Genomic DNA, 27,368 nt, shown 5'->3' with positions numbered 1-27,368 from the left:
GATAGGTACCCCAGGTTGGTAGAACTACAGAAGGGGAGAGGATGGATAGGTTGAAGAAAAAGTAGTAGTAGTTCTGGATGCGTCCTGACAGTTCGCCCGAGCGCTTCGCGTGCGTCGTAGAACGCTTTGTGGCGTTTGCGTCTCGGGTGCGAGGCGCAGTAGTGACGTCGGCGGATCGGTCCAAGTTTTTTTTTTTTCCTCCTCCCTTCCGGTCCTGGCGGGCAGACAACGTGGCCTGAAGTCTGTGACGCGGCCCCGCGGCTTGTCACCTGACCTAAGCAGCACGGAAGAAGCATGTGACTGCATCATGCGATGCATAATCTGCAAGTTTACTGCCCACAGCCATCGAGCAGGCTGCTTCCCAACAGGCGCTGACCTTTGAGGTTAGCAGGTGGGCAACCGCTACTCGCTGGACGAAGTCTTCCTTCGTAGCTTGGCTGTTAGCTATCACTCGACAGCCCGGGACCCTCTCCCCTGACCTCCGGCACAAAAGCAAATACATTAACACATTTGTGCCTCATGGTCCATTATTGTGAAAAAAATGTGTATAAATCTCTCTTCAAATTCTTGTTCCTTGAATACCTGTAGGCCACAAACATGAATTTTATGCACTTTCAACCTTGAGCATAAATGGGTTAGTAAACAAGATGCACGTATATCACACTTATAGGGGATGTGGTTGGTTTGTGTTTTACCTGGTGTCAGCAGCGACGACTACAACACGGCGAGAACATCTCGAGAACAAAGCAGACATTGGAAAAAAAAAAAAGGTTACTTTGAGAACAGCAGTACCTTCTAGAAGAATCGCGATTTCTTGAGTAACAGCAGAACTGCGCAGTGCAAGAAGTGTGCTCGGTGTGTTAAGGTATCGTTACTTTTATTAGCGGGTGTTGAAGTGGGTACGTGGGGTGGGAGAAGGGGGAACATTGCGGACATGATGAACCGGACAATCCAGATCCTGTTTTGTCAGTCTGGACGAAACTTTGTGTTGACTAGGAACGCATTGAGAAGTCACGGAAACGGCGGTAGTGGGGCGGTAGGGTGGGAAGTGATGGCAACGCCTGCTGCAGTCGCAGCCTCTCGTCCCTTGCTGGAGGTTCTGCTGCACGGGAAAACACGCCGTCCCTCCCCTTTCTGTCCTCCCCCGCCCCAACTCCCCCTTCCACTAAAAAAAGAAAGGGGAAACCCCCAGTGGGCACGCACGCACGCACGCACACGCATGCTGGCTGCCTGGTGTTTTCCTATCGACCTCCGTGTGAGCACGTGACCGCCTTTCAGGCCTAAGTGGCCATCTGCTGCGCACCGCACGCTGCAGTTAGTGGGCCCTCCATTCACTCCCCCGGCCTCGCGCACCGCGGTGTCGACGACCCCAACACGGACGGAGGCAGCACCGGGATCGCTAGAGAGCTTGGCGGCCCTGCCTTCATGGGTGTCACTGTGCGACTGGCACAAGAGTGGTTGGCAGGCTTTTTCTTCACTTACCGGGCACTTGCAGCGAGGAAGGAGGGGTAGGTTGTTAGGGGAGGAAAACGCTGTGCATCCGACCGTTGGCGGCCAACGTGACTGTGACGTCAGCCTAGATGACTGCACCAACTTTGATGACGTGTTTGTTGGTGGGGCTGTGACGAACGTGTCACAGTTGACCACTGACAGCTTCTCATCCTCCCCACCCCAGTGCATCCCTCACATTTCCGTTTTCCTCCTATTCTTCCCCCCCCCCCCGCTGTCTGTTGTCAGGAATGTCCGAGGAGGTGAACTGGCGGCTGAGTTTGTCAAGTGAGTGAATCGAGTGAGAGGCAGGCAGGGGAGGGGATGTTGTTTACAATGATGCAGGATTTAATTCGACATGTTCTGTCGAGTGAGTTGTGTTTATCCACCTGCTTGGACTGGTTATTATGGTTTGACATCCTATTCATATGGTGTTTTGTCTGCGCAGCCTCTCCATTTATCTATTGCTTTGACAGTAACGGTCCTCCAGTTCCCAACATTGTTTTGAAATGGTTTACACTTGAAGGCACCTGAATATGTTATCATATCTTTTTATGTGATGTGATTGAAGATTAGACATTGACATGTTTAAAATTTAATGATGTGTGTGAGACAGGAGGGGGGGGGGGAACTTTAGGGATTCTAAACATTTTTCAACCATAAAAATGTGATTCTCTCATGTGAACAGTGTTGGGATCATCAAAGCAGAGCTTTTTATTCATATTATTTTTCTGTATTTTTTTTTTTACAGAAGAATGTTATTTTTAAAGCTTTTTAACATTTTTATGGATGGATATATGTTTGTCATGGTCCATGTCACTTAATCATCAAACTGCTGCTGTCTGCAGCTGGTGTAATAAGCCAGAGCAGAGAAAGAAGTGATCTCAGAGCTCATGTGTGGTGTAGTTAGTCCAGTGTAATGAAGCCAGCATTCTCCATTTTCTTGACTAAAGAAAAGGCAGTGTATTGGTTGATTTTAAAAAGCTTTTTTTTTCTTTTCTCATTTTTTCTTTGTAACAGATATGTATTTTTTTTTAATTAGTTTCTATCCTGGCTTTCTAAAATGTGGATCCGTAAATCAAAAATGCTGATTTTTTTTCAAACTGAATAACTGAATACTGATTCAGTTTGCATTTGGTAAATAGGTTTTCTTCCTCTCCATTGTGTGTGGGTTTTTTAACAAGCCCATGCAAATTTTAGAATTAGCATATGAGTCCAGAGGATCATACAGATCAGTATACAGAGTATCAGAGGGAGGTATTATATTGTAAGTTTTTGTAATTATATTGTAAGTTCTTCCTCTCCATTGTGTGTGGGTTTTTTAACAAGCCCATGCAAATTTTAGAATTAGCATATGAGTCCAGAGGATCATACAGATCAGTATACAGAGTATCAGAGGGAGGTATTATATTGTAAGTTTTTCAATAAGACACTTTCTATTAAAATGATCATCAGAAAACGTCATTTGCATATAGTTAGTATGTACTTGGTATGGGGTTTGCTTGTCTATGGTAGCAAGTGTGTTCACTGTTTAATGATGGCTACACCAGCCACAAAGAGTTCAACACAACAGTGTTCATAGAGATGTCCCACCAGTGATATTTATTAAATCACAACTTTACAGGGGCAGTCCTTTGCTAAAATGTAGACAGGTTGGCCATCCAGATAAATGTCAGTGACTGTAACATTGAATACAGGGTGGGGCTGACCCTTGGAACAAAAATAATCTGTTTGGTCATTCATTGATAAAGCTTGTGAAAAGTTATTTTAGGTTCAGAGAGATGCAGGCAGGCTGACAAACTAGTTTTGATTAAAAGCAGGCATGAATTTTTAGAAAGTTGCTCAGAGCTGTAAACATTATAAACAGTATGTCTTTGATGCTTTGTATAAGTACACAGGCATATAATGCAGTCACCTGTGTGTTCACCAGTTTTATCAGGACAGCTACTACAAGAGGCATTGAAGAGGAAATAACCAGGGCTTAGCTTTCAGACTGCACCTAATTAAACTGTTTCATGGCCTACTTGTTGATGAAAGTATTTGGCTTCTCATCTTTGTCACTGTAATGAAATGGCAAGAAAGCTTTATTATCTGAGGTTTTAGTGTATTGCAGATGACTGTACAAGCTACTTGTGTGTCATGCTGCAAGTTCACAAACACTTCAGTCACAGTTTAGTTTAAATGCTGTTTTTCTACTCATGATGACTTGGCAGGTTTTAAGACCACCTTTATGTTGTATATATTTTTAGTGCTAGTGCAGTTTAAAATCGTAGGTGGACACCTGTTGTGGGGCAGTTGTTTATATCAGTGACATAGTTTGTGTGCTTTGTGTTTTGAAAGTGGAAAGGGTCAAAGAGTTCACTGCTGAAAACAAGATGCTGTAGTGTAGTTTGATTCTGTTTGTTGTCACTTGGATGGCTAAGTATGTTCACAGATATCTTACTAGGCGCTGGTATTTGTGACACTATTTGTGCTACTTGGAGACAGACATTCAAGCCAAGAGCTGTATAAACTCTGTGGGTTGGGGCTTCTCTTGTGAGGAAAAAGTTTTAAATGATTGAGTTGGTGATTGGTGTTGGGTTGCCAGCAACATCAGTGGCATAGCAGCGTAGAGGGAGATAACCAGTCTGAGTAAAACACAGTTATCCACCCATATAGAAACGTACAGCGGTATTTTAAGGACCTCAAAATACATCCTTTTCTGCCCACTTGGTAGGTGCCACTCAGCAAGGTAGGGAGCACATATTTGTGTGAGGGTGTTTTCCAATTCTAGTGATGTGTGAGATATACCCAAAGGAAACGATCTAGCAACAAAGAGAATTTATATGAGAATGGCTGCAGCTGTAAGTTTTCCATGCACTCAATCTCCACTTCAACTTAAAGTTTTGATCAGTGGTTCCAAAAGCTTTCTAGAAATTGTTTGCTCTTTATTGAAGATAGAAGTGAACTATCCAGAAACATGCTGATTTCATGCCTACCGACATCATGATTAAGGGTTAGTCTCCTCACTTTCTTACTCTCTTGATTTGCTGTTCTTGAATCCCTCACGCTGACTTCTGTAGTCCGTCTATAGACCGTTCCTATCACTCTGTCTTTGTACAGTTTTTCTTGCAGACAGCAGTCATCTCTTTGTATAGTTCTCCCAGAAAAAATGAGAACATCAACTCTCAGCTTGCTGAAATTGCATCCATACCAACTAAGCTGTCGCCCACATTCAGAGACCTTGTCAAATTCTTCCAAAGGCTCAGGGTCCCCTGTGGGAGTCGCTGGGCTGGCCTGCTTCTCTGTGCAGCCATTGTAAAGCTGCCACCCTGTGGTGGGGTCAAGAACACTCTGTGTACTGGGAGATTCAGCTAGCTGAAGTGGCAGCATGATGAATGGGGGATTACCAACTAGTGCTTGTTGTTTTTAATAGCCACAATTCTTTACCAATCCGTTACCTGCGAACAGGTGATGGTGTTTAGGAAATAGGAACATTATAATTTTATCAATATGATTTTTTTTCGCCAGAAGGATGAAATATCTGCGTGTGTTAGGCATTGTATATATGTGTGCATGCACATGATTTATTTAAAGATATTTCACAAAGACCCGTCACTGTTTTAAAAAAAACATTTTGGGTTCCTTGTTAGAGAGTGATAGGGTTTTACCAATATACATTTAATATCCTCATATATATATATCTCATGATTTTATCATTAATATCTACAGCAACATACGTCATTTGTGCTTGTGCACATATTCATTTATCATTGCATGATTGGCCTCAGGGGTATTTGATGATATTACCCCTGACACGCCATGTTTCTTCTCATCCATTTTCTGGGCTACACTTGAATGTTGTCATCTTATTTTTCTTTGTTCTTCTTCTTCTACCTCCCTATTTTGTTCCATTCAAGATTGCCTTTGCGTGTCCTGTTGATCATGAGGTTTGCCCGTAGCATTTTAGTTTGCATCTTCTCGTTGAGGCTAGAAGGTCATTGTAGAGACCAGTTATCTGCCTGATTGTTTCATACTTTCTCATTGATCTTTTTAGGATCCTCCTGTATCATCATTTATCTGGCCTGTAGTCTCTTTTGCAAGTTTTCTGCCAGAATCAAAGTCTTGCACGCATGTAGGCCGATGATTAGGGAGCACATTAACCCGACATATTCAGCCTGAGAGAGGGCACGTAGGAAGAAAGATGAGGATGAGCAGGGAGCACATTATCCACCCAGAGAGAGGGCATGTGTGTAGTGCTTGATACTTCTGGTCATCTGCAAAAGCAAGTCACCTAGGGAATGGGTGAAGGGAGAAGAGTGCACTAGCATTTACAAACATCCTGAATTGTTATTTTGTGCAAATTTCTTGATCTTTAGTTACATGGACCACTATGCTTTAGCTGTTGTCAGTGTCTCCAAATGAATATGTGATTTTTTTTGTTTAAAAGACCGTTTGAATGTCTATAAGTGTAGAGAGCAATGTCATATTGGGAGGGGGTGGGGGAAGAGTGGTGGAGGAATGGAAGTTCAAGCGTCACCTGTGTAAGTTGAGGGGAGAGAACCCAGGATAAATTGATCAGAGGCACAAAGCCTCCTCCAGTTGGAATACATATCTGCCGGGGTTTTTTTTAAACCTTCTTTGAAGCTGGTAAGCAGGTTATTCCTCCACCACCATCCTACTAGCCCCCCATCCCTACTCCACACACACACCTTCTCTCTTTCTGACAGGGCTGGGGAGGGCTAGGGGAATTGGAGGAGCAGGAAAAGATAGCGAACACAGAAATACACATCTAACAAACTCAGGCCAAATAGCCAGACTCTTAACAGCAATTCATCACTTGATGAGGAACAAGGCTGTGTCTGGTGGTGCAGCAGCTGTATTGGGGAGGACGGACTTGCTTGCTTGATAAGTAGGACTGGAAGGCAAGGGAGCGGTGAACTGTCCAGAAGTTGTCGGTGGGCACCAGTGATGATGAGGGCAAAAAAGGGGGAGATGGAGGCTGGGTAGGGGAGGATGCAATGCAAGGGATGTTTGGGAAATCACACCAGCCTCTGTGTCCTGGGGGTGTGGGAGGGAGGCCCAGTTGTTAGCTGGGCAGTCCATGCATTAAACTGGGAGACAGACAGTCGATACACATTCTTCTTCACACTAATCAAGCGCTCCCTTCCAGCCCCCTAGCTCCACCTTCCGACCAGACCCGACCTCCAGCTCTTGTCGTTTGCCGGAACTGCTGGTGAAGCAGGCAGGACTGGACTTCAATTACTGGCTCTCCCAAAGGCGCAATTTTAGTATTCATTAGATTTCTGACCAGGGTGATGACTGTCTGGTTTTTAAGTTTGCCTGGCTGAAGTTAGTGGGGGGGACTGGGACTGAAGGTATCTTAGTATGAAAAGAATTTGGAAAAAAAGATATATCTTTAATTTGACCCCCTCCCCTCCAAAACCTCCCCCAACCTCCTGACCTATGTGTGTGATCTCTATACTTGAGATAAGAGACAAAGTGAACTGGTCAGCTTATTCAAAGTACATTGCCAAAGAAAAACATCACAGAGGTGTGAACAACAACAATAATAATACTACAAAACGACAATCGGTAAACAGGTCATGGGCGTCGTCTTCACAAAAAGCAGTCTCCAAGAAAAATGCGAGCTCTAACACCGTACTCCCTATCAAGCTGTATTTTTAAAAATCCAAGAGGGTTAGAGGACAGTCTGTATCCTTACCATTCCCCTTCCCTTGTGCAGGAGGCATAGTTTACCTGTATTGAGTTTGCTAGTCATAAGCTTGATTTGTAAGCCTCCTGAATGGACAGCTTGAATAAAACAGAGAAAGATGTGTGACACTTTTATGGTTTCTGTCAAGGGCCAGTACAGTTATAACCATCATGAACCCAAAACACCATGCAGTGTGATTCCACATATGTACGCGATGCCTGTTTGCAGAACCAATCGCCACCGCAGCTTATTCATTCCATGTGCCATTTACTTGATCAAATCTACTGGCCGTAATCTTGTACTAGCCTGAGGTGACTAAAGGTCACCAACTGTATTTACAGTTGCTGGGAATGTGGGTGTGTGAGAGAGAGAAATTATTTCAGGGTGTCTATGTTGTATTTATATTGCTAGCATGAGCTCTATCGGAAATTACCCTTGTGGATTAATAAAATTGTATTGTGTGGACTGTGCAGAAAGTGCACTATTAACCCATTCTAGTCAGGATGCTAACATAGACATGGAAAGTAAGACTCAAAATATATTACATTGTTACCATTCTGAAAAAAAAACCATTCTCCCCTTCTCCAGCTGAGAAAACTGTCAACATAACCAAGTTGATAAAGAGTTTTCTGTTCTAGTCCCCCTTTTTCTGATTGGAAAATATGCATGTTTGTATGAATTTGCCATCATTCCATAGATGTGCAGTGCAATGAGAGTAATCATGATGTCCATTTTGGTAAATGACTTCTTCACAAGCAAATATTTTCTAGAGAGAACGCATAATATGAAAAGAGTGAGGCCTCATATATTTTTATTTAGCCTGCTTAAAACTTAATAAGATTGTGCTGGAAGAAGGATTCTGCACGCGCCGTCCATGTTGGATGCATTGCATCGTGAAAGAAATATAACTGTGCAGCACTGTAAATTTTGTCCCACTAATAGTCTGACAACGTGTTTCCTCTTTTCCCAGTCAAACAACAATCCACATGGCCCTAGCTGTTTTATGGGAACGCATGATGCAAAGGGGTGCAGCAAATGACCCTACCATACTGCAGTAAACCAGTAAACTAACCTGCGAATATTCATGTCCACTAAATTAAATGAACAGTCCATGAGAAAGAGGCATTGTTATGGAAAGAGTGTGAGTATTGGGGAATGGTTGTAGTTTCTGAATCTGCAGGCTGTGCACACCAGGAAATCCTGTGTGGGAAAGATGTTTTCTCAGCTTTCATAATGCATAATATAAAACAAAAAATTTCATTTACGTTAAGGAGGCTTTACTGCTGGCAAGCTCTAGGTTTGCTGCCTACCTGTGCATTGCATTTAGTGCTATTTTAGAGCCAGATATATCAATGTTAGGATGGCATTTAATATCTAACTGCCTTTTAACTGGCATTTGTTGGTACTTTAGTGTAGTGTTGGACGGCTAGCTGGTTCCTGTCATCATCAAAGTTTTTCCCCCACTGCTGGCAGGTGTAAATCTCTGGTTCGATGTTTTTTTCAGTAGCTCCTACAAAATTAAGAGGCTGTTATACATCAAGGCTTGCTGTGCACTCACGGTGTTACTTTGCTCAGTCATTTTTTTGTTTGCATCAAAGGTTCGAGGAGAAGAATATTTGTGAAGCTTAATGAAGTGTAATATTCCAGATCGTACTTTATCGTACTTAATGGTTCTAAATGTGCTTTTTGAATGCACAAGTGAGTAGAAAATTGGGAAAGCATGGAATTATAAGGACTTTTTTAATTTTGGGTATCTCTGCTAACAGATGAGAAATAAGTTTATCTGGTGCAACCAGCTTTTTGCTGTGTGTGTCTTTATTACCACCCTCATGACACAATTCAATGTGAAACATAATGCTAGGCCTGTTCTTGTAACTTTGGCTTATTGATTACTTTCTGGGCAGATTGTGGATGCTCCTCTATGAATTTACATGAAATTTTGCATAGAATCTGGCCATTTGCCTTTGGACGATGACGAAATTTTCAAACTTACCTTGAGGCAAAGATTGTTGCCTGGTTTCCCACTTGGTTATAAATATGTGTCACAAGAACAAAACCATAACATGATACGAAACATTCTGACTAAGCAACAGATGTAGCTTATAACAAAAAGAAAAAGTAATGATAGGTTGGTGCATTTAGCCCTGTGAGAAATGGCTGTCAGGTGCCTGCTTGATGTAAAACCCCGCTCTGCAGTGCTTACAGTGTGTGTTCATAATCACCAATACAAAGCAGGCAGAATAAAAGTGATTCAGCACAATGTTCATTTATCTTCATATAACGAGGGCAGCAGATGTCAACTCTGTTTCCACTTGCTCATCCACTTGGCCAGGTCTCTACCAATATTTGCACATGAACACATTAGCATATTCTTGCAGTGTCCCTTAGCAACCACACATGCATATATGTATGGACATGCACATAAATTTACACATTGCCTATCCCATAATGGCCAAAACAGTACACTATGGTTTAGATGTCATTTTGTTAACTATGAGTTTGTGTCAGGTGAAGGTTGGATTATGTGTATGTGAGAGAGAGAGAGAGGTTATGATTGATTATTTTGTTGAATGAATTTGTAACACACATTTAATGCTTTCCAATAAGTGTGTGCTTGTGCAGCTTCATGTAAGTGCTTTGAGTCCCCATTTGTTGGACTTTTGGGGACTTCTGACTATTCGAAATTCTTTTCTTTCTTTACAGCTGGTTCCAAAGTTCCAGATGGTGGCCCTGTAGCTGCAGCAGCAGTTCTGTCCTGCCAACTGCAATGGGCTTATTCATTTTCACTCTATTTTCTCTGTGGAACTTAATGCTGTCTTGTTGGTCTTGCAGTACATTCACTGCTCTTCAAAGAACAACCTTTTGATTACTTCAGACTCCATTTCTGCCCTCCAATCTTTTCTTTCCAATGGTTTTGACCACCGTCTCGTGGTCCAACTTCACAAAATTCACGCAGCTCTCATTCGTCACAACAAGAACATGGTTTTTATTTGGGCCTTTGGCCATGCTGGTATTGCTGGCAATGTCTGAGCGGATAAGGCCACTTGCCAGTCTCATGGTAAATTGCAATCACTAGTATCTGACTGTAAGTCTATCTTCACGGGCTATGTTACATCCCTGTGGCAATGCCACTGGACATCCGGGGCCAGAGCAAGCTACATGCCATCCTTCCCTGTCTTTGTAACCGCCTCCCTTCATGCCATCCTGTGTGATGGGAGGAAGTAGACTTGGTCAGGACACAGCTATGCCACGCAGTCGCACCTTTAAGTGAACCCCCGCTAAGCTGTCCCTGGTGTCAGGAAATTTTTACAGTTGAACATGTATTAATAAAATGTCCTGGGCTCCAGAACACCCAACAGAAACTTTTTATCGCAGATAGAGTTTTACTATAAGATTTCAGTTTTTTTTAATATCCTGCTAGATTTTGTTCTTAGTTTCTGGTTTGTTGGTGGTTTTTAGGTCACAACACCCTTTTTCTTACACATTACCTATCATTTTATTATATTGCTTCCTTGTGTTGGTTTTTGTTACAAAAAACGCTGTATAATTAAACTGGAGTATTGGCATCGCAACTTTTTAATGTAATGTTACTCTTTCTCGCTTTGATATGGCCTTAGCTGCTGGCATGGGATAAAACACAAACAAATCCGCCATAGTTGGTGGGATGAGCACCCTATAAATAAACATTTATTCTTATGATCCTTCTTCTGATGTAATCATGTTCATCGCAAATTTCTTACTGCAGTATCAAAGCATGCATCTGCGCATGCAGTCCTTTTAGTAAGATTTAACAGAAAGTCAATTTTCTATAAATTGTTTAAATGTGTGTGCATTTTTACAGACTTTATTCGCTAGAGTAATTTTGTACAATGTAACAGGTAGTGTCTATGTGTCATTTCCTGCCTGCCACTTTCTCAGTCCTTTTTTTTTTTTAACTCTTCCCCTCCCTCTTGTTGCCTTGCCAACCCTGTGTCTATCACCCTCTGCCCCGCATCGCCTAATACAGTTGGTTCTGCTCTCTTTCTCCATCTCTGCCCTTTCTACCCTAACTCCTTTTTAGCTTATTACCTCTTCCTTTGCTCAAAAAACCTCAAAATGTGAGTTTGGTCTTTGGGCAAACTATAGCATTTCAGTTATACAAGTGTGCCAGAATGTCTAGATGCATGGTCAGACACTGAGGTTGCCATAGTTATCTATTGGCAAGACAAAAAAAGAACGTTCATACTTGTGTCCATAAAGATGCTAAATAAGGCTTGACTGATTCTCCCTGTCTGTGCTCCCTCTGCTGCATTCTAAACATGCAGTGAATAGACTGTAATGATCCAATTGAAGCAGTGACCCAAGACAAATGACAAGCAAGGATGACACAAGTGCAGAAAATCTTGAAGACAAAATGGGAAAGAAACTTGTAGAGATGGTCAGCAAGAGGAGGAAATATAGAGATAGAGAGGGGAAGAAAATGTAGAGATGGTCAGAGGGAAAAGTGAGAATGACAGTGAAAGGAGCAGATGATGGAAACAAAGGGATGGAGACAAACATTGTGGGGCAGATATGTAGAAAGTGAAAGATGGAGACAATACAATTATAAAAGAATAATCAGTGGTAGGAGGAAGTATAAAAGGTTCAGGAAATTATAGAAATACTTGCGCCCACACCATCATATACCCTGGTGCACTGACTTGGAACACCTTCAACAATTTTGGATGTCAAAACAAATCTGCACCACCTTCCCTACTGGACACCCCACACTCGCAGCCCTTCCACCAACCACTGTTTTAACTATAGGAAATGTTTTCAGGAAACAACTACCACTGTGCACGAGGTGCATTTAAAACAGGAAGTTACCTCCTTGGCACTCTGCAGTGCTGCCCTCTGCAGTCCTGGCTGGCATGCATCTGTCCTTGTACTGTGCAGGCTAGACACTTTCTCTGGCATTCTAACATTTAGATGAAAGGATTAGGATGCATTGGAAGGAGGATCTAGTTGCTGTGTGGATTCTTGTGAAATGTCCATCTTGCTCAACTGATCTGCTTCTGAGGCATGAAAAACATGTTGACAGTGGAAACAGTAGCAGGAGGAAAAAGTCTGGAGGAAAAGAACGTGCATGATCTTGTCCAGGTTTTCATTGAATAAAGATGCAGAATAAGTTTTTCTGTACAGTTGGTTTCTTGCATCATCATCTTCAACATTGTTATGGCTTTATATATTTTTTCAGCTTATTTCTGAATGTAACAAATCACTCATCAAAGACTGTCATTAAAAGTTTAGCCCAGCCTATCATTTTAAAATCATAGAACAACTGTCTTAATAGCTTTGGTCCTTTGTGTTGTACAGAAAGATCATTTAATGGCTGTAAGGAAATGAAATATTTCATGTCAGTGAAAAGTTTTCGAAGATATGGTTAAATTTTAAATAGGATTCAACAATATCCCTTCATAAGAGAAAAAGGAATAGCATGTTGATTGAAACCTGCATACTGATAGCATTGCAAATTTAGAATTTAGCAAAGAATATCAGATAGCTTTAAAAACATTTCTAACTCATAAATCTTTTCCTTCTCTTGTAGATGAAGATGATGATGACATTGTGGTGGTCAAAGAAGAAACTGTGCCGATCACCATTGACGAGACAGAGGATCAAGATCAGGATGCAGAGGTCATCTTCATCTCGCAGACTAAGCCCCCAGCTCTGCCCACTTCCCCTCTGCCGTGGGACACAGATGTAGATTCGGCTTGCCTGGCGGCAGATCTTGGCACTGAAGCTACAGGTGATGTTGGGGGAGCTGGCAACACTCTCTGCACGCCTGGCTTGCCCTCCATTGCAGGTGTGGGTTCATCAAGCAGACTGTCTCCTGAACAGGACACCAAGCATTTACTTCACAGAAACTTGAGTGTCACCTCAGGCATGCATCTGACATTGTCCCTGGGCGATGCCGACCAAACACCCTTAGACCTATCCAAGACCAGCTCCGACCACAAAGATGGTGTTGGAGCGCTGGCATCAGACGGTGATGCCGGTGTCCATGCTACTGACCATTTTGTCACCGACTTGGGTGGCAGCAGCTTTGAGGATTCAAATGATGAAAGCATAAGTTTTGACCAAGTGGATGGTGCAACTACCACCCCTACAGTGTTGCTGCCCACCACCACCACTCAGCATGCCCTCACTTCCGTCATAGCCTCACCTTTTCCTGTACCCTCTTGTTCCCAGCCAAGCACTGGTCTTGGGGTGTCCAGTTCTCCCAGCATAGCATCATCTCTTCAGATATTGAAATCAGGAAGAGCTGCAGATCTGCTGACACCTCCAACGTCAGTGGCGGCAGTAGGAGTAACAGATGTCTTGGTGGACCTGGTTGACCAAGCTGCCTGCAGCCCCCAGTCTGGAGTCGATGCATCCCTTCCATCCACCTCCCAGACAGGGTCAGCAGCCCTCGCACCTGCAAAGATCTCATCTTCCTTACAGCCTGGTGCCACTGAACACCAGCTGCTTGTGGATTTTCTGATGCAGGGCCAGAGCGTGCCCACCTTGTTGGAGGCAAGCGGGGCTACCTCCATGACAGCTGCAACCTCATCAGGAGTAGCTGCACAAGCTCCACAGTCACTCCCAACTGGCAGCTCAACTCATTTGCTTTACCAAGCGCAGGCATCTGTTCCATTGGTGGTTGGCTCAAGACAGTTGTCCCATTCAATGTCGGCATCATCTGATTCTGGAATAGCTGGCGTTTTTGTCCCGAACATGGGGGTTGTGGTGGCACAGACATCGACCCAGCAGCAAGCAAATGGCAACACAAACCTTATACGGATGACACCAGCAGAACCATTCAACATTACCTTGGGTACACACCCAGTACAGCCGCCAGCCACAATGGTCAGCTTTTCTCCACAAGTGACACAGCTTATAACTCAGGCACTGGGTGGCAATCACGCAGTGTCCCCTTCACAAATGGCCATGACTCCTACTCTGTCAGCACAAGGTCCTGGTGCTGCATCGTCTTCACCCTCTCTTTTGCTTCCGTCAATGTGTCCATCAAAGTCTCTGTCGATGTCTACAGGTGCGACACAGACCAATCTGAGCCCTATTCAGCAACAGCTGGTCATTCAAACCACTATACCAGCCACTACTGTTGCCATGGTAACCACCACTTCTGATGCACTTTCAACTTCAGTGTGCCCAGGAGCTGCTATGCTTGCACAGAAGCGCAACTCAACTAGTGCCATCAGTCTCCTCGACAATGCCAGCCTCCCACTGCGGAAGCGTGTGCGCCCCATTGTGAATAGCAGCTCTGGCCCTGCATCACACCCATCGTCAGATGATGTTGCACAAAGCAGTTTGGATTTAAGTGCAAGGGATCGTGATGGGGGCTCCTGCCAGCGATGTGGAAACAGCATTTTCGGCACTCAGTTGTCGCGGTGCACCCAGGGGCACTGTGCATGTGGGCAGTGTCTGGAGGAACAAGTCAAGCTGGTGCTGACAGGCAGACAGAAGGTATGAGCATCATCACATTTCATTTGTTGTTTTCCCAACTTGACACTTCACTGTAGGCACTAGGCCCTACAGTAGAGAAATGTGACATAGTAATCAACATCTGAACGTGGGGCCAAAAATGTTAAGTGGTTGTCATTTGGATGTTTTGAAATTTCTTGCCTTTTTTGGAGTGTTAGCTATTAACACTTTTACAGCATGTACACTCTGAGGTTGCCCAGCACTGACTGTCCTCTGAGTCGCCACAGTACATGCAGACAAGCAGCAGTTGTCTGGAATGGAATGACCGTCTTGACACGGTCTGTGCGTGTGCATAAAGACAAAGCTCTTACTCTATTTTTAACCTGTTTGCATCTCGTCTCATTAACGCTCATTTAGTTCTTCACTACTAGCGAAACCTGATCACCATACTCTTATGAATTGTCCTCCACAGCAAAGAACAGTTTTATTAATAGTAAAACAACAGTTTTATTGTGCAGATAATATGCAGAGCGGTAATGAATGTTGTCTTCATGAACATGTGCAGACTGAGCAGTAATAATTATTGTCTTTGTGCACGTGCAGACCATGCCAAAACCAAGACCATAGGTTATTCCATCCCATAGGGCACATGACACAGGCAACCAACAAGACACGCTTTTGTCGGTCCCATCTTATGTCCTCTCTGTTCTAGAATGCCATTCCTTTCACGTCCCTCAAAACAAGCCATATTATCATGATTTACTTAATATTTAATTTATGTTTATATTGCTTTGAAAAAAAATCTCCTAGATTTACTGAATTTCAAGTTCTGTCTGGGCCAGACCAAATGATTTTGTGGGCCATATGTACCCCACCCCTGTTCTAGGTAGAAGATGGTAATATTTCTAAGATGGTCCTCGTATATTTAATGTAAACAAAAATGGTTATTTCACTCTCAGCATTCTGGTCCATGAAAGTTGTGGACTGGATTGTTGGAAGATTATGGGTGAATATTCTACAATTAGGATGGGAAAGACCATAGCTTGGTTGAATATTTTGTAATGAGAATGGGAAAGATATTAGCCTGTCAGTTATTGCACTCAGCTGTGGAGCTTGGGCCAGGTGCAGGCAGCTAAACAACTATTTTTTTAAAATTCTGGCTGACTGCTGGGCCTTAGCATCTAGCTAGCTCCTGGCCTGAAGTTATCATTTCAAAGTCACGCAGGAGGTTGTGATTGGAAAATTATTCCTCCTCGCAGTACAGCATACAGATACCTTATTATTATTCCTCTTCCTTGTACAACATATAGATATCAGATTGTTATTCCTCTTCCCCATGCAGCATATAGAGACCAGATTTTATCACAGGAGAGGGCTAGGCTCCACTTTACATGTCATGGCTTTGATGTTGTGAGTCACTTTCAAGTTCACTGTTCCTTCAGTCACTAGGTGTCTTATCATAAGGAAAGACTATTTCCTTGTGATAAACCTTTTTGCATTTTTTTCTTTGAGTTTATTGCCATTGAGCTTTTCGTGAATGGTGCCTGCTGATAAAACAAACATGTCAGCACTAACCCGCCAAGGGTTTTCGAATGCCATATGCAGTGTATATTTGTATCTGTCCAGTTATATGGAAAGAATAACGTCTGACCAGATTGAAACAGCCGTTGTTATGATCTGTATAGTGTCCAGTGTCATTGCTTAGATATTCAGTCTTTCTTTCATTTCTCAATTCTGGGAAAATCTTTTAAACCTGTTCTGATAATATATTACTTGAATGAAAACGTGACTTCCAACCTCTACTACCATTCTTTATTTTTATCTCTCCTGATAAATTGGGTTCCCATTACTGCCAGGTAGACAAAGAAAGTTTTTCTGGGTGTAACTCAAACTATTGACCTGTCCAACACACTAATCACCAGTGATAAAAATCAAGAAAAATAGTATCCTATATCTTTGGCTTTTGTTTGTTTTTTTAAAATAACTTTTTCATGTTATAGCAGCCTCCTCTACTGTTCATCTTACTTTCATGCAGCTTTATTCCTCAAATAATAAATAATAATAAATAAGTAATAAATGTGTGTGCTAAGGCTGTAAATATGCAGTCCTAAACTTCACTAGACCATCAACAGGAGTGTATTTTTGGTGTCCCCCTTTTAGCTTGAGCTGCTTCTTTCATTACGAAATCTTCAGGGGAGTAATGACTTTTTTTTTAAAATTTCCAGACTCTGTTTTATTTCAATGTTGATTTTTATATCACAGGAATCTCTGACGTGTGTCGCACCAAACTGTGGCAGCTACTACCCTATGAGTGAGTCTACAAAAACCATTTTTGTTTACTTTCGTGCTGAGGTAGTTTTATGTCAAAGCTGTGAGAATGAACTGTTCTTGCTTCTCGTTCTTATCTCTGGGTACGGTTTGATGCTTACGACTGAGGTAAGAAATGAGTTGGAACTGCTAGTAGAACAAAGATTGTTTTCATCATAGATGTTCTTTAACTAAGCATTGGCATCAAGATAAGGCAGGGAGACACAGCACTGATACACTTGCTTTTATTTTAAGAAAGTGCTTTCAATGGTATCGCTACACCGATATTTTTTTTCCTTTGGTAACTGAGTGCAGTTCCATCGCAACTGGCGTCTGTTACATTATGTTTTCTACAGGGTGCCTTCATTTTCTTCAGTTATGAGGATTGGGTCAGTAAAACTGTTCATTATCATGTAGGTAGTAAAACATACTTTTTTTAAGATCTATGAATCCATGTCACAGTTTTGGTGGGTTTTTTTTTTTTTTTGTATGGGTGGATGTGGGAGAGAGAGAAAGAGAGAATGCATGCACATTGTGTGTGTGAAAAAGCATGCATGTGTGAGCAATGCTTTGTATATGCTTGAATGCCTGCACAGAGACATTTCCTGCATTTCTGATTAATGACTATCAGGCACATTGGACAGCAATTATAGTGTCTGCCTTTTGTCCTCTGTTCCTCCCCCATTTTCTTTTTAATTTGATAGCTGATGGGCGGGACTTTTTTCCCTGAGACTCATTGTTGATGCTGTTTCTCTGCGAGGGTTGAACTACCACTCTTAGCAGGGCTATAGTCAGCCACACCCCAGCTTCAAATCTACAGGTCTAATTGCCGAGCTGTCTGTTAATTATACAGCATGTACTTCATTCATGTTCACTAACTAGGTTTGTCTGTCACATGATTCACTAACTAGGTCCGTCTGTCACGTGATTCTGTGGCAATGGAAGAATGATGTGTGCAGAGGTAGACAGAGTGAGCTCACCTTACGTATTGTTCATGTATAGGCAACATAAAGTATGGAAGATCATTAAATCTGGACATCAGGTTTTTTTTTCCCCCATCAGAACTTGAAAGAATTGTTTTTCTAAGGATTGGCAGATGGATGTTCCTATTTTTGTAGGATATGTTGCAGAATAGTTTGTACTTTTGTATTTTACGCATTTAATTTTACTTTGAGCAGTAATTTGTAAAACACAGAGTGTACTGTGCTGGAGGTGGAAGCAATATTAAAAGAAATTGTACTTTCTAGACCAAAGGAAGATGTAAAAATATGTCATTGTATTTGTATTTCTGTGTTAGTCTCACACCCATATACCCATCCAAGCCACTCTCCAATCCTCTTGTGACAGCAATTACTGCTGTGAGAACTTCAGTTATCTGGAGATGTCTGCCCCTATGGCATTAGTAATTTTAGCACCTGCTTCTCAGTGTGACGGAGGGTAATGTTCTTTGAGTGAGGTAAAACTTATTCTGAGTGACACTGAGAGCAGTAACAGACACATTTAATCAAATGCCTGCCCTGCCAGATGATGGAGGGAGAAAATGGAAATGGTGTGCTGCAGCATATGGGAAAAAATATCTTGAGGAAAAATATTAGAAAAAAAAAGTATTGAGCAGCATTGATCAGCAGGAGGTCCTTGGCGTTACTGCCTAGGAAACACCAAAAAAATCTTTCAAGGAAGAGAAAATCCCATCACAGCATGAATTTAAACTAAAATGGGGAGGGGGCTCAACTGTAAGAACTGAAATCCGCTAGTGGTTTTCTACCCACCACCCTACCCACTCATCCACCCATTTTGACAGAAAAATATAGCCATGTCCTAAAAGTGAAGAATTAAACTAGAGAACGAAATGGTGATAGGGACAAAGAGAACAGGAAGAGTGGTCAAGTAATCAGTTTGCTTCTTTGAGGAACAGAAAATATTTTATTTGTTGTGCCTGGCCACAACTTCAGCGATGGTCTTTGTGGTGAACCCTATCCAGTCACATTTTTTTTTAGTTGGGTACAGAATAAAAGACAAGTATTGAAAGAATGAATGGGAGACATTTTAAAGATTCTTTTTAAATTGTTTTTCACTTTTTCTAGGTGAACTGAAGCACTCACTACCTAACATGGTTGTGGAAATCTTGGAGGACAAGCTGGACTGTGACTATGTCAACGTCATTTCTGAGATGATGCTAATCAATGCAACAGCCAACATTCAAGGCACTTCTTCCACTTCAGCATCCACAGCGACCACCAGTGCATCTGTCACTACATCCAATTCCAGCTCAGCATCGACCTCCACCTCCTGCACAAAAACTTCCTCACAGGTTCAGACAGATGACAAATTTAATGGTCATAGTGACTCAGATGAGGATGATCTGGATGATGGCAACGGTGAGGCAGAAGCGATGATGAAAGTGATGGTGCAGGTGTGTCTTCAACCACTTCGGGTGTTGGTGGTGTGACATCCAAGATGCACAGAAAGAGAAGCTCGCATCGTGTGAAACTCTCTGGGTTGCGAGTGCCCAAAAAGCAGTCTGGAAAGTCTAGTAACATGACAGTCATAGAATCATTTGATGACTCTGATGATGAAGATGAAGAGGAGGATGAAGATGAGGAAGATCTCAGTGACTTTGAGATGTTGGAGAGAAGCATGACAGAGGAGGTGGCTGGGGCATGGGGGGACAAAGGTGAAGCTGGGAAGAGATGTATAGACAGCAACAAGGAAAGATGCCAGAAGGATGTACCCGACAGCTGGGTGGATATGGACACCAATACGGTCAGTGCAGTGTGTGTGTGGGTTTGTGTGCTTGTGTGCATGGCTGTGTTAATGTTTAAAGCAGGGTTTTCACACTATGCATCCATGAAGAGCAGATGTTAGGAAAGCAGCATTTACTTGGTGGTACTGGAGGCTAGGTGTTCGAAAAAAGCCTCTTCTCCCCACCAGCTGCACTATACCTGATGTTATGTGGGTAGGGGCGGTGGGAAGGGGATAAAGACACTGCAGACTGGTAGTTAGTGCACACCTTCAGAGCAGAAGGTTGCTGGTTGAGGCTCAACCAGACCACCAACTGAAAAATACCCACCAATCTGATTTTATCACTGGAAAGGTCAAAGGTGAGCCTAACCTGCGATTACTACAGGTGATCATCACATCTCTGTTTGCTTACCATTAGAAGTAAGACAGAAGATCAGCTGCTGGAAGCTAGCCAGATTGAAACTGAAAATGATTGATACTGATAAAACCTCCTGTCAAAGTTGATGCCAGTCTGAAGAACATTTGACACATTCCAGACCGCTTGTAGGTGGAAGGATCCATCCCTGAGTTTTTGGTGAAACCATTATTCTTGGATGGGAATATTAAGCAGATCCTTGTGTAATATCAAAAAAAAAAAATATTTGGAAAAGAACAAAGCTGTCCCAAGAGAGCAGAGCAAATCACATTTAACATAACTGTTTATATGGTCAAGCTTGCTATTTCTATAATGTAGGGTTCCATACCTGACTAGGACTTATTCTTATGAATGACAAAAGTATAAGGTTAGATGTATTGAATATATTAAACTTTTGTGAAGTGAGTTAATTATAACTTCACCAACATTGGCATTGCATGGTCTTCATTTCTTCTGCAGAAAACATAAATGCGAACCCTTTACAGTTTATTTATAACATAAAGGTCAAAAGATCATACTCGCATGGTGACCAAGTAAGATACAGTTAGCCCTTACTAACAAACATTTGAGTTACAAACTTCAGTAGATAGAAAGAAAATTGTCCTTGTGCTCAAAAGTAAGTTTGTAAGGATTGTCTTCAAGTTTAAAGTTAGCATGTAAGGATAGTTTTCATGTCCACCAAGTAATGGCAGCAAGAGGAAGCAAGGGTATGCTCGTCCTGAACAATAACTCTCTCTCACTGTACCAAAGCGGTTTGATTCTAATGTGTGTTTATACCTGTACTATAATTAAAAACTTTATTTCATGTATTTGAAAGTTGCTCAAGCATGTAAAAAAACCCAAACTATTGCTTATATTGGTGCATCTGAAAATAGAGCTGGTTGTACATGTACCGTAGTGTAATCACAACACATGTCCATCCCAGTACTGACTTACAAACATACATGCAAACAGTCTCCTGGAACAGAACCTCTTGGTAAGTTGGGGGTTTGCTGTATCCAGAACTGTAGATAGTCCGACCACCTTTTAACCTGTGTTGGCATGTATTTTCCAACCTCAGTCTTAAGCTGTTCTGTTCTTTTCCAGTTGTTTCTTGCTGTGCCTCTGAAACCTGACTCGACTGAATACATTGAAGTTGCATTCCGCTTCTACAGTACCATGAAGTTTCCACAGGCAGATGTGACGAGGATATTGCGCATCCAGAACCCGATATTGTGGAAGTATTATTCTTTGTAAGTATGACATGCATCTTTATTATTCCTTAGATTGAGATACAAGAGTAAAAATGTATCTTCCTTGGCAAGTACAGTTTTGGGTACATAGAAGTGAGGCTTGTCTAAAGCAGTGGTTCTCAAAGTGTGGTCCGCAGACCACTAGTGGTCCTCAGGCATAAGTCAGGTGGTCCGCTGCTGACAGTTGTCATGTCAGCAAAGTGATGTTTAAAGTGATGCATTCCTTGCATTAACATTTTAATTAAAAAGAACGAGGTACGTAGTTTTATGTCAGCTTTTTACTATGCTACTGTCACAAAAGGACATTTAGTTTTGAATTGTAATGAAACAAATGCGGCAATTTACATTTGAAATTCGTAGTACAGAGTGATTTTTAGTCCTTGGTGGTCCGCCATATTATTTACTTAAGTAAAGTGGTCCGCGGTCCGAAAAACTTTGAGAACCACTGGTCTAAAGCACAGCGAAGTGTTGTTTTGTAAGTTAAGTGGTAAGATGTCTGTCCATGGGCTTGAGAGTTTTGCACACGAACACTAATACAGTAACGGTGGCGACCTTGGTGTGATGAGCCAGTTGCCTGATATTTCACTTCATAATCTTCTGCAGAAGTTGAAAATTTTCATGATTAAAAATGATTTTATTTATATTAGGAGTCATTTTGCAACTGTCAATAATGTTTCTTAATAATGCTCAAGCATGAAATGATGACAGAAAATAGCTTCTTTTTTTTTTTTTTTTTTTCTTTTGAAAAGTGTTCATCTTGTGGACAAAACTTGACTGAGGCAGTTTGGGAAATTTATTGTTTAGTGTCTAATCACAAAATGCTGTGCTGTATTCAGATTTAAAGACTGATTCATCATTTCCTATGTCATGAATGAGTGCCTGCCTGCTATATCCTGACCACGTGTCTCACAGGAAGCGAGTGCAAATGGTTCAGGAAAATGATGGGTTGAGTGTCGAAGAGAAGCAGCTCTTCCATGGCACACGGTGCTCGGTCATCGACGCAATTTGCAAGAAGGGTTTCGACTGGCGTGTTTGTGGAAAACATGGCGTTGCTTATGGACATGGTATCAAACAGTTTCATTTAGGATTATTTCTTTTAATCAGAAATGCAAAGCTTGAAAAGAGATATAGAAAGTGAGAGGGTGCTTATGTGTATAGTGTGTGTGTTAATAATTGAATTTATAAAGTGCATTTCCCTATGTGAGTGAAATGTAGGATTCAATGTAATTATATGTGTAATGTGCTCTTGTATGTGGGCATGCTGCAGAATGGATGTGCACATGCATTTCTTATATTCTTGTTGGTACAGCTTGCTACATATGAAGTATCACTTCAACAGTCATGTTCAAATTTTGACAGCTGCATTTTTAACATGTAGCTGTTGTACATTTGAATGGGGGAAAGGAAGTATTAGTACTTAACACATTAAATGTTAATATTTTTCTTTGTAAGAAGTAAATTCAGAATTAGGGTCAGTGGCTGATTTATTTTTGGAGGTGGGGGGGACGGTAAAGGAAATGGGTTAGCTAATATTTTGTACGTGAAATTAGCATATGTACATGGCTGAATGTTTCTTACAGGCTGCTACTTTGCACGAGACAGCATGTACTCCCACAACTACACAGAGCGGGTGACGGATGCTTTGCAGTGTTCGGAGGTTCTTCGCTCAGTTCTTACAGCTGGGCAGACCGGTCAGGACCCTGGCTACTCCAAACAGCTGACTCCAGCCTCGGGGGGCTATTCCTTACTCAAACCACAGCATCTACAGGGGGCTCGACAAGCAGGGTCAGTCAACATCCGGCGGTTCCAGCAGGACTTGGCCGTTTGTGTGCTCCCTCTCGCAGTTGCATGGCCGCTTGACTAAGCGTCTGAACAGCTCTCGAGGCAGCACGAGCAAGCCGCATCCTTTGCACAGTGTGATAATAAACTCACGTGCACCACATGCCAGACCAGGCCTGGTGGGTGGTGGAGCTTCTGCAGGGATGGGTACCAACAACCCAGGTGGGAAGCCGGCCCCATCACCAAGAAAAATACCAAGGTCTTTTACTTCTCCATCTCACCGCCACCTGCTGCGCAGACTGTTTGCTACCATGAAGACCTCTGGCAGTTCCGACCAAAGGCAGCAGTTGACTTACACTCATAATGTTGCGACTGTGCAAGCTACACTGGGAGGGGCTGGCATCACGACCGTGCAGATCCCCTCGGCTGCTGCAGCCTCTACTGTTGCATGCCAGAATTCCAGCACGGGTCTTAATCCTCTGTTGCTACACCGTAGCTTGCAACAGCAACAACAACAACAGCAGCAGCAGCAACAGCAGCAGCAGCAACATCTTTCATCACACAGATGTCTGTTAGTGACTTGCCAGTCACCAACTTCTCAGTCAGCACCGGTGCTGCAGAAGGACAGGCTGTCTGTACTGCTGGCCGAGCTGAAGAGCATTTCAGCCAATGCCACAGCAGTAAGTTCAGCCCCAGCACCAGCGCCATCCTCGGTATCTTCCTCTTCCTCCTCCATGCAGCAGCCAGTGAGCAGGCGAATCTGCAAGGGCCTCATGGGGTCTCCCATGCTCAGCTTGCCAGTGTTTGTGAATCCTAACCTGCATGCCCCTCCACCACCACCACCACTTGGCCAGCAACAGCAGCAGCAACAACAGTTGTCTGGTGTCAGCCAGAAGCCTGGGGATGTGACCTGCCACGCGCTGGGCAGCATTCTAGGTGGACATCCACCAGTGGGTGCTGGTGGGGGGCTGGCAACCTCCGCGATTACCTCTCTTCATGCTGTTCCAGCCTGCCCTATTAAAACCCTGCCTTTCGTCGCTGCTGCTCCCTCCAACACCGCCTTTGCAGCTCAACCACCCCACTTGCCACCTTCACACCCCCATGTCATCCACCACCACCCGCATGCCCCTAATTCGCGCATCCCACCCCCTCCAGCACTTCCACACCCACCTCAGCAGCAGGCAACCCCAGTTCACCATCGAATCAATCAGCCCCACCTGCCTCCTTGGGTCCTGCCACCTGCAGCACCTCCAGCCCAAGTGGCCTGTCCCCTGCCGGATTCCAATCAGTACACCGCTGGCTTGCGACACATGTTCCTGGCAAAAGTTCTAGTAGGAAGAAGCACCGGTGGCAATGTGGGGCTACGTCGTCCTCCACCACTTGATCAGAATGAACCATTTGGAAAATGCTATGACTCGTGTGTAGATAACATCTTTGACCCCAAAATATTTGTCATTTTTGACACCAATCAGGCATATCCAGAGTACATCATAGAATACAAGTTTGTTGAGTGAAAAGAAATGGCTGTGGTGAATGTCTTTCAGTTTTTGGCAACCTGGTTCCTCAAAGTGCTTGGATTATTACATGTGTGTATTGTGTTTTCTTGATGGCTATTCCCGTACTTCATCCAAGTGCTTTGCCACAGTACTCCAGCTGGCGTCCCAAATCAGGGTGCTTTGCAAAAGTGAAAACATTTTCTTTTTAATATGACAAACATTACAACTGTTGTGGTAGACTAATCATGACTGAACAGATAAACTTTTGATTCACTAAGACTTTTACGGGAATGCACTAGGTTAATACAGAAAATTCCTCAAGGTGTGCTTAGTTAGGGTCTTGTTGTGATTAATCATCTTATTACGAAGACCGTTACCATCTGCAGGAGAATCTGCTCAGCTTTTAGGCAGGTCTGCAGTAAAAATGAACACAGTGAGTGCTACTGTACCATGTTTGGAGTGCAGTAAATCAACGTTTTGTTTTTCCTTGATTTAGAAATTTACATTCTTGTGAAACCTGTCCATTCCAAAGGGAGGCAAGAAGTGCTGTTAACTTTATAAAGGTACAAGTGTCCAGCTCAACTATGTCAAATGATAAGTCTGCTTGAAACATTAAAAAAAATTCTTATTCTGCACTACATTGCAGAGTGCTTTTGACACTTGGTATTGTGCAGCGTTTTGGGGGGCCTATATTTGTATTGACTGATCTTAACCCTGTTGTTCAAGAAAGGTCAGCACACAAGATCTTACAGACATAGAGACAAAACAAGCAAGCATTATAAATAATAAGATGTGCAATTAGCTGATGCTTCAGTATGCAGACCTCTTCATTTTTTTTTTTTATCTTATAAACAGCATCCTTTTATAGCCTAATATATATCTCCATCCACATTTTAAGGCATCTTTCAAAAGACTGACAAGAAATTGTTCTGCCATCTTCCAAGTAATTGTGAAGACTGGTGCTGACACACTGTTTAGATTGATGATCGCTGGAATGTTTCTTACAGTAAGTGCATTCATGAACAAGTGATAGTAGTTGGCAACCTGGAAAGTTAATTGCATTTTTTTTTAAATTTTTGTAAGTAAAGGTAAACAAAAATAGCAAAAAGGAAGACAGATCATCACAAAATTCACTTAATTGTTTGTCATTCTAGCATTCATTACGTTCCTTCCTTCCCTCAGCTAAGTGAGAAGCAAAATGATTTCAAGATTTTATCATTATCAATGTTAAATGTACCTACTGTATACTCACGCTACTGTGTAGACTTTGGAGATAAAAAAAATGCCCATTGTCCAAACTTAGGCAGTGTTTCAGCTGTGAGAGACATGTATCGTGACAACATCTTCATGTGCTAAACATGTAATCATTGCAGGCTGAGATGGTTAGAGAACTTTTAAGTCTTTCCTTTTTTGACCCTTCATATTTTACTATCCAGTCCTCCTTCAGAGAGAGTATGTCACAGGTATCTGTTGATCACAGCCCAAAGGCAGAAAACTTGGTGCATGCAGCTTGGACTAAGCAGTGAGAATTCTGAGAAATAGCTAAGTCACAAAAAGTGACTTGTAAACAAACTTCTGTGCTAATGTAGATCAACTTAAAAGCAGAAATGTCGGTAGAAGTTGTTAAATAATAATAAAAATAATTTAATTTGCAAGATGTTACAATTTTTGCTCATCTAATACAGGTGCACATAGATTAGTGGGAGTTTAGGGACACTGAAAATAAACGACAGATTTTTAAATGAACTTGGGATAATTCTGAACACGTCAACTTAGTAAGATGATACCCAAGACCCAAGCAAATGTTTCATGGAACTGCATGCCATGAAATCATTTTCTTGACAAAGCACATGGGTGGCCAGTGCTGGTGGGGAGAAAAGCTTTAAAATGCCAGTTGGTCATGTGTGCCAGTAGCCAAGCTTGCTGTGTACATCAGTTCACATCTTATAACACCACAGTGTTGTGAAAACATGCAGGCAGAAGCCTAAATGTTGTAAAATACTAAAATCCATATGGCTTTCGTGATACCATGTATATCTTTTCTTTCAAAGATTTCTATTCCATGACCACAGAGCACTGCATGTGTGTACAGTCAGATTGTGTCTTATCCGTTAATTTTTGTCTGGGAACAGAATCAAGGTTTTGATGGCTGTCTGCAACGGCCTGTAGATAAAAGATCTGATCTTGCAGTGTATTTCAGAGCTTTGAATGGGAAGGTGGGGGGATTTTTTTTTTTAACTCTTAATACAAATTTTACCTGTGAGGAATGCAAGTCCATCTGTTACTACATTAGTTTGAAGTACTTTTTCTATATCCCTGCAGTTTGTTCACCATGTGAATGGTCTTGGTGGTTCTTCTATTTTAAGTGAATGAATTGAGAGAAACATTGGAAATGCAGTATGGAATTAGTTGCATACAGGTCTCAGCACATTTACCAGTTTTGTTCAGTACAATTTCACAAAGTTTGAGGGTCTGAGACAGGGTAATGTCAATATTACTTTTGCCATCTCATCTTTACAGACCAAACAATCTGTCCCCATGATGGGCTGGTTGTAGCTGTACCTGCTGCTATGTTCATAGTTCTTTGAATGTTGCGATGTTTGTGCTCTTAATAATAAGCATCAATCTGTGCAGAATCGTCATGCCTGCAGAAATACAAACCCTCAAGGTGTATATAGCTGTGGAGCAATCCATTACCTTTTGAAGAACTAGAGGCAGCAAAAGCATTGAGAAACATCAAAAGGCATATTTATATACCTTGTTCTGAAAGT

At 42.3% G+C, this 27,368-nt stretch overlaps 1 protein-coding gene across 1 annotated transcript in view; it reads left to right on the top strand.

Annotated features, from left to right (window-relative positions):
• Window positions 1-19,412, top strand: part of LOC112558703 (cell wall protein AWA1-like) — a 48,052-nt gene extending 28,640 nt beyond the window's left edge. Inside the window, exons 2-4 of the mRNA XM_025229302.1 lie at window positions 12,750-14,668; window positions 16,889-16,937; window positions 19,018-19,412. Coding sequence (XP_025085087.1) covers window positions 12,750-14,668; window positions 16,889-16,937; window positions 19,018-19,382 — 2,333 coding nt within the window. The 3' untranslated portion in view covers window positions 19,383-19,412. The remainder of the gene's footprint in view (window positions 1-12,749; window positions 14,669-16,888; window positions 16,938-19,017) is intronic.
• Window positions 19,413-27,368: the final 7,956 nt, after the last annotated feature.

This window comes from Pomacea canaliculata, linkage group LG3 (genome assembly GCF_003073045.1).
Source record: "Pomacea canaliculata isolate SZHN2017 linkage group LG3, ASM307304v1, whole genome shotgun sequence".
Lineage (NCBI taxonomy): Eukaryota > Metazoa > Mollusca > Gastropoda > Architaenioglossa > Ampullariidae > Pomacea > Pomacea canaliculata.
This window is presented reverse-complemented; position numbering and strand designations above follow the sequence as displayed.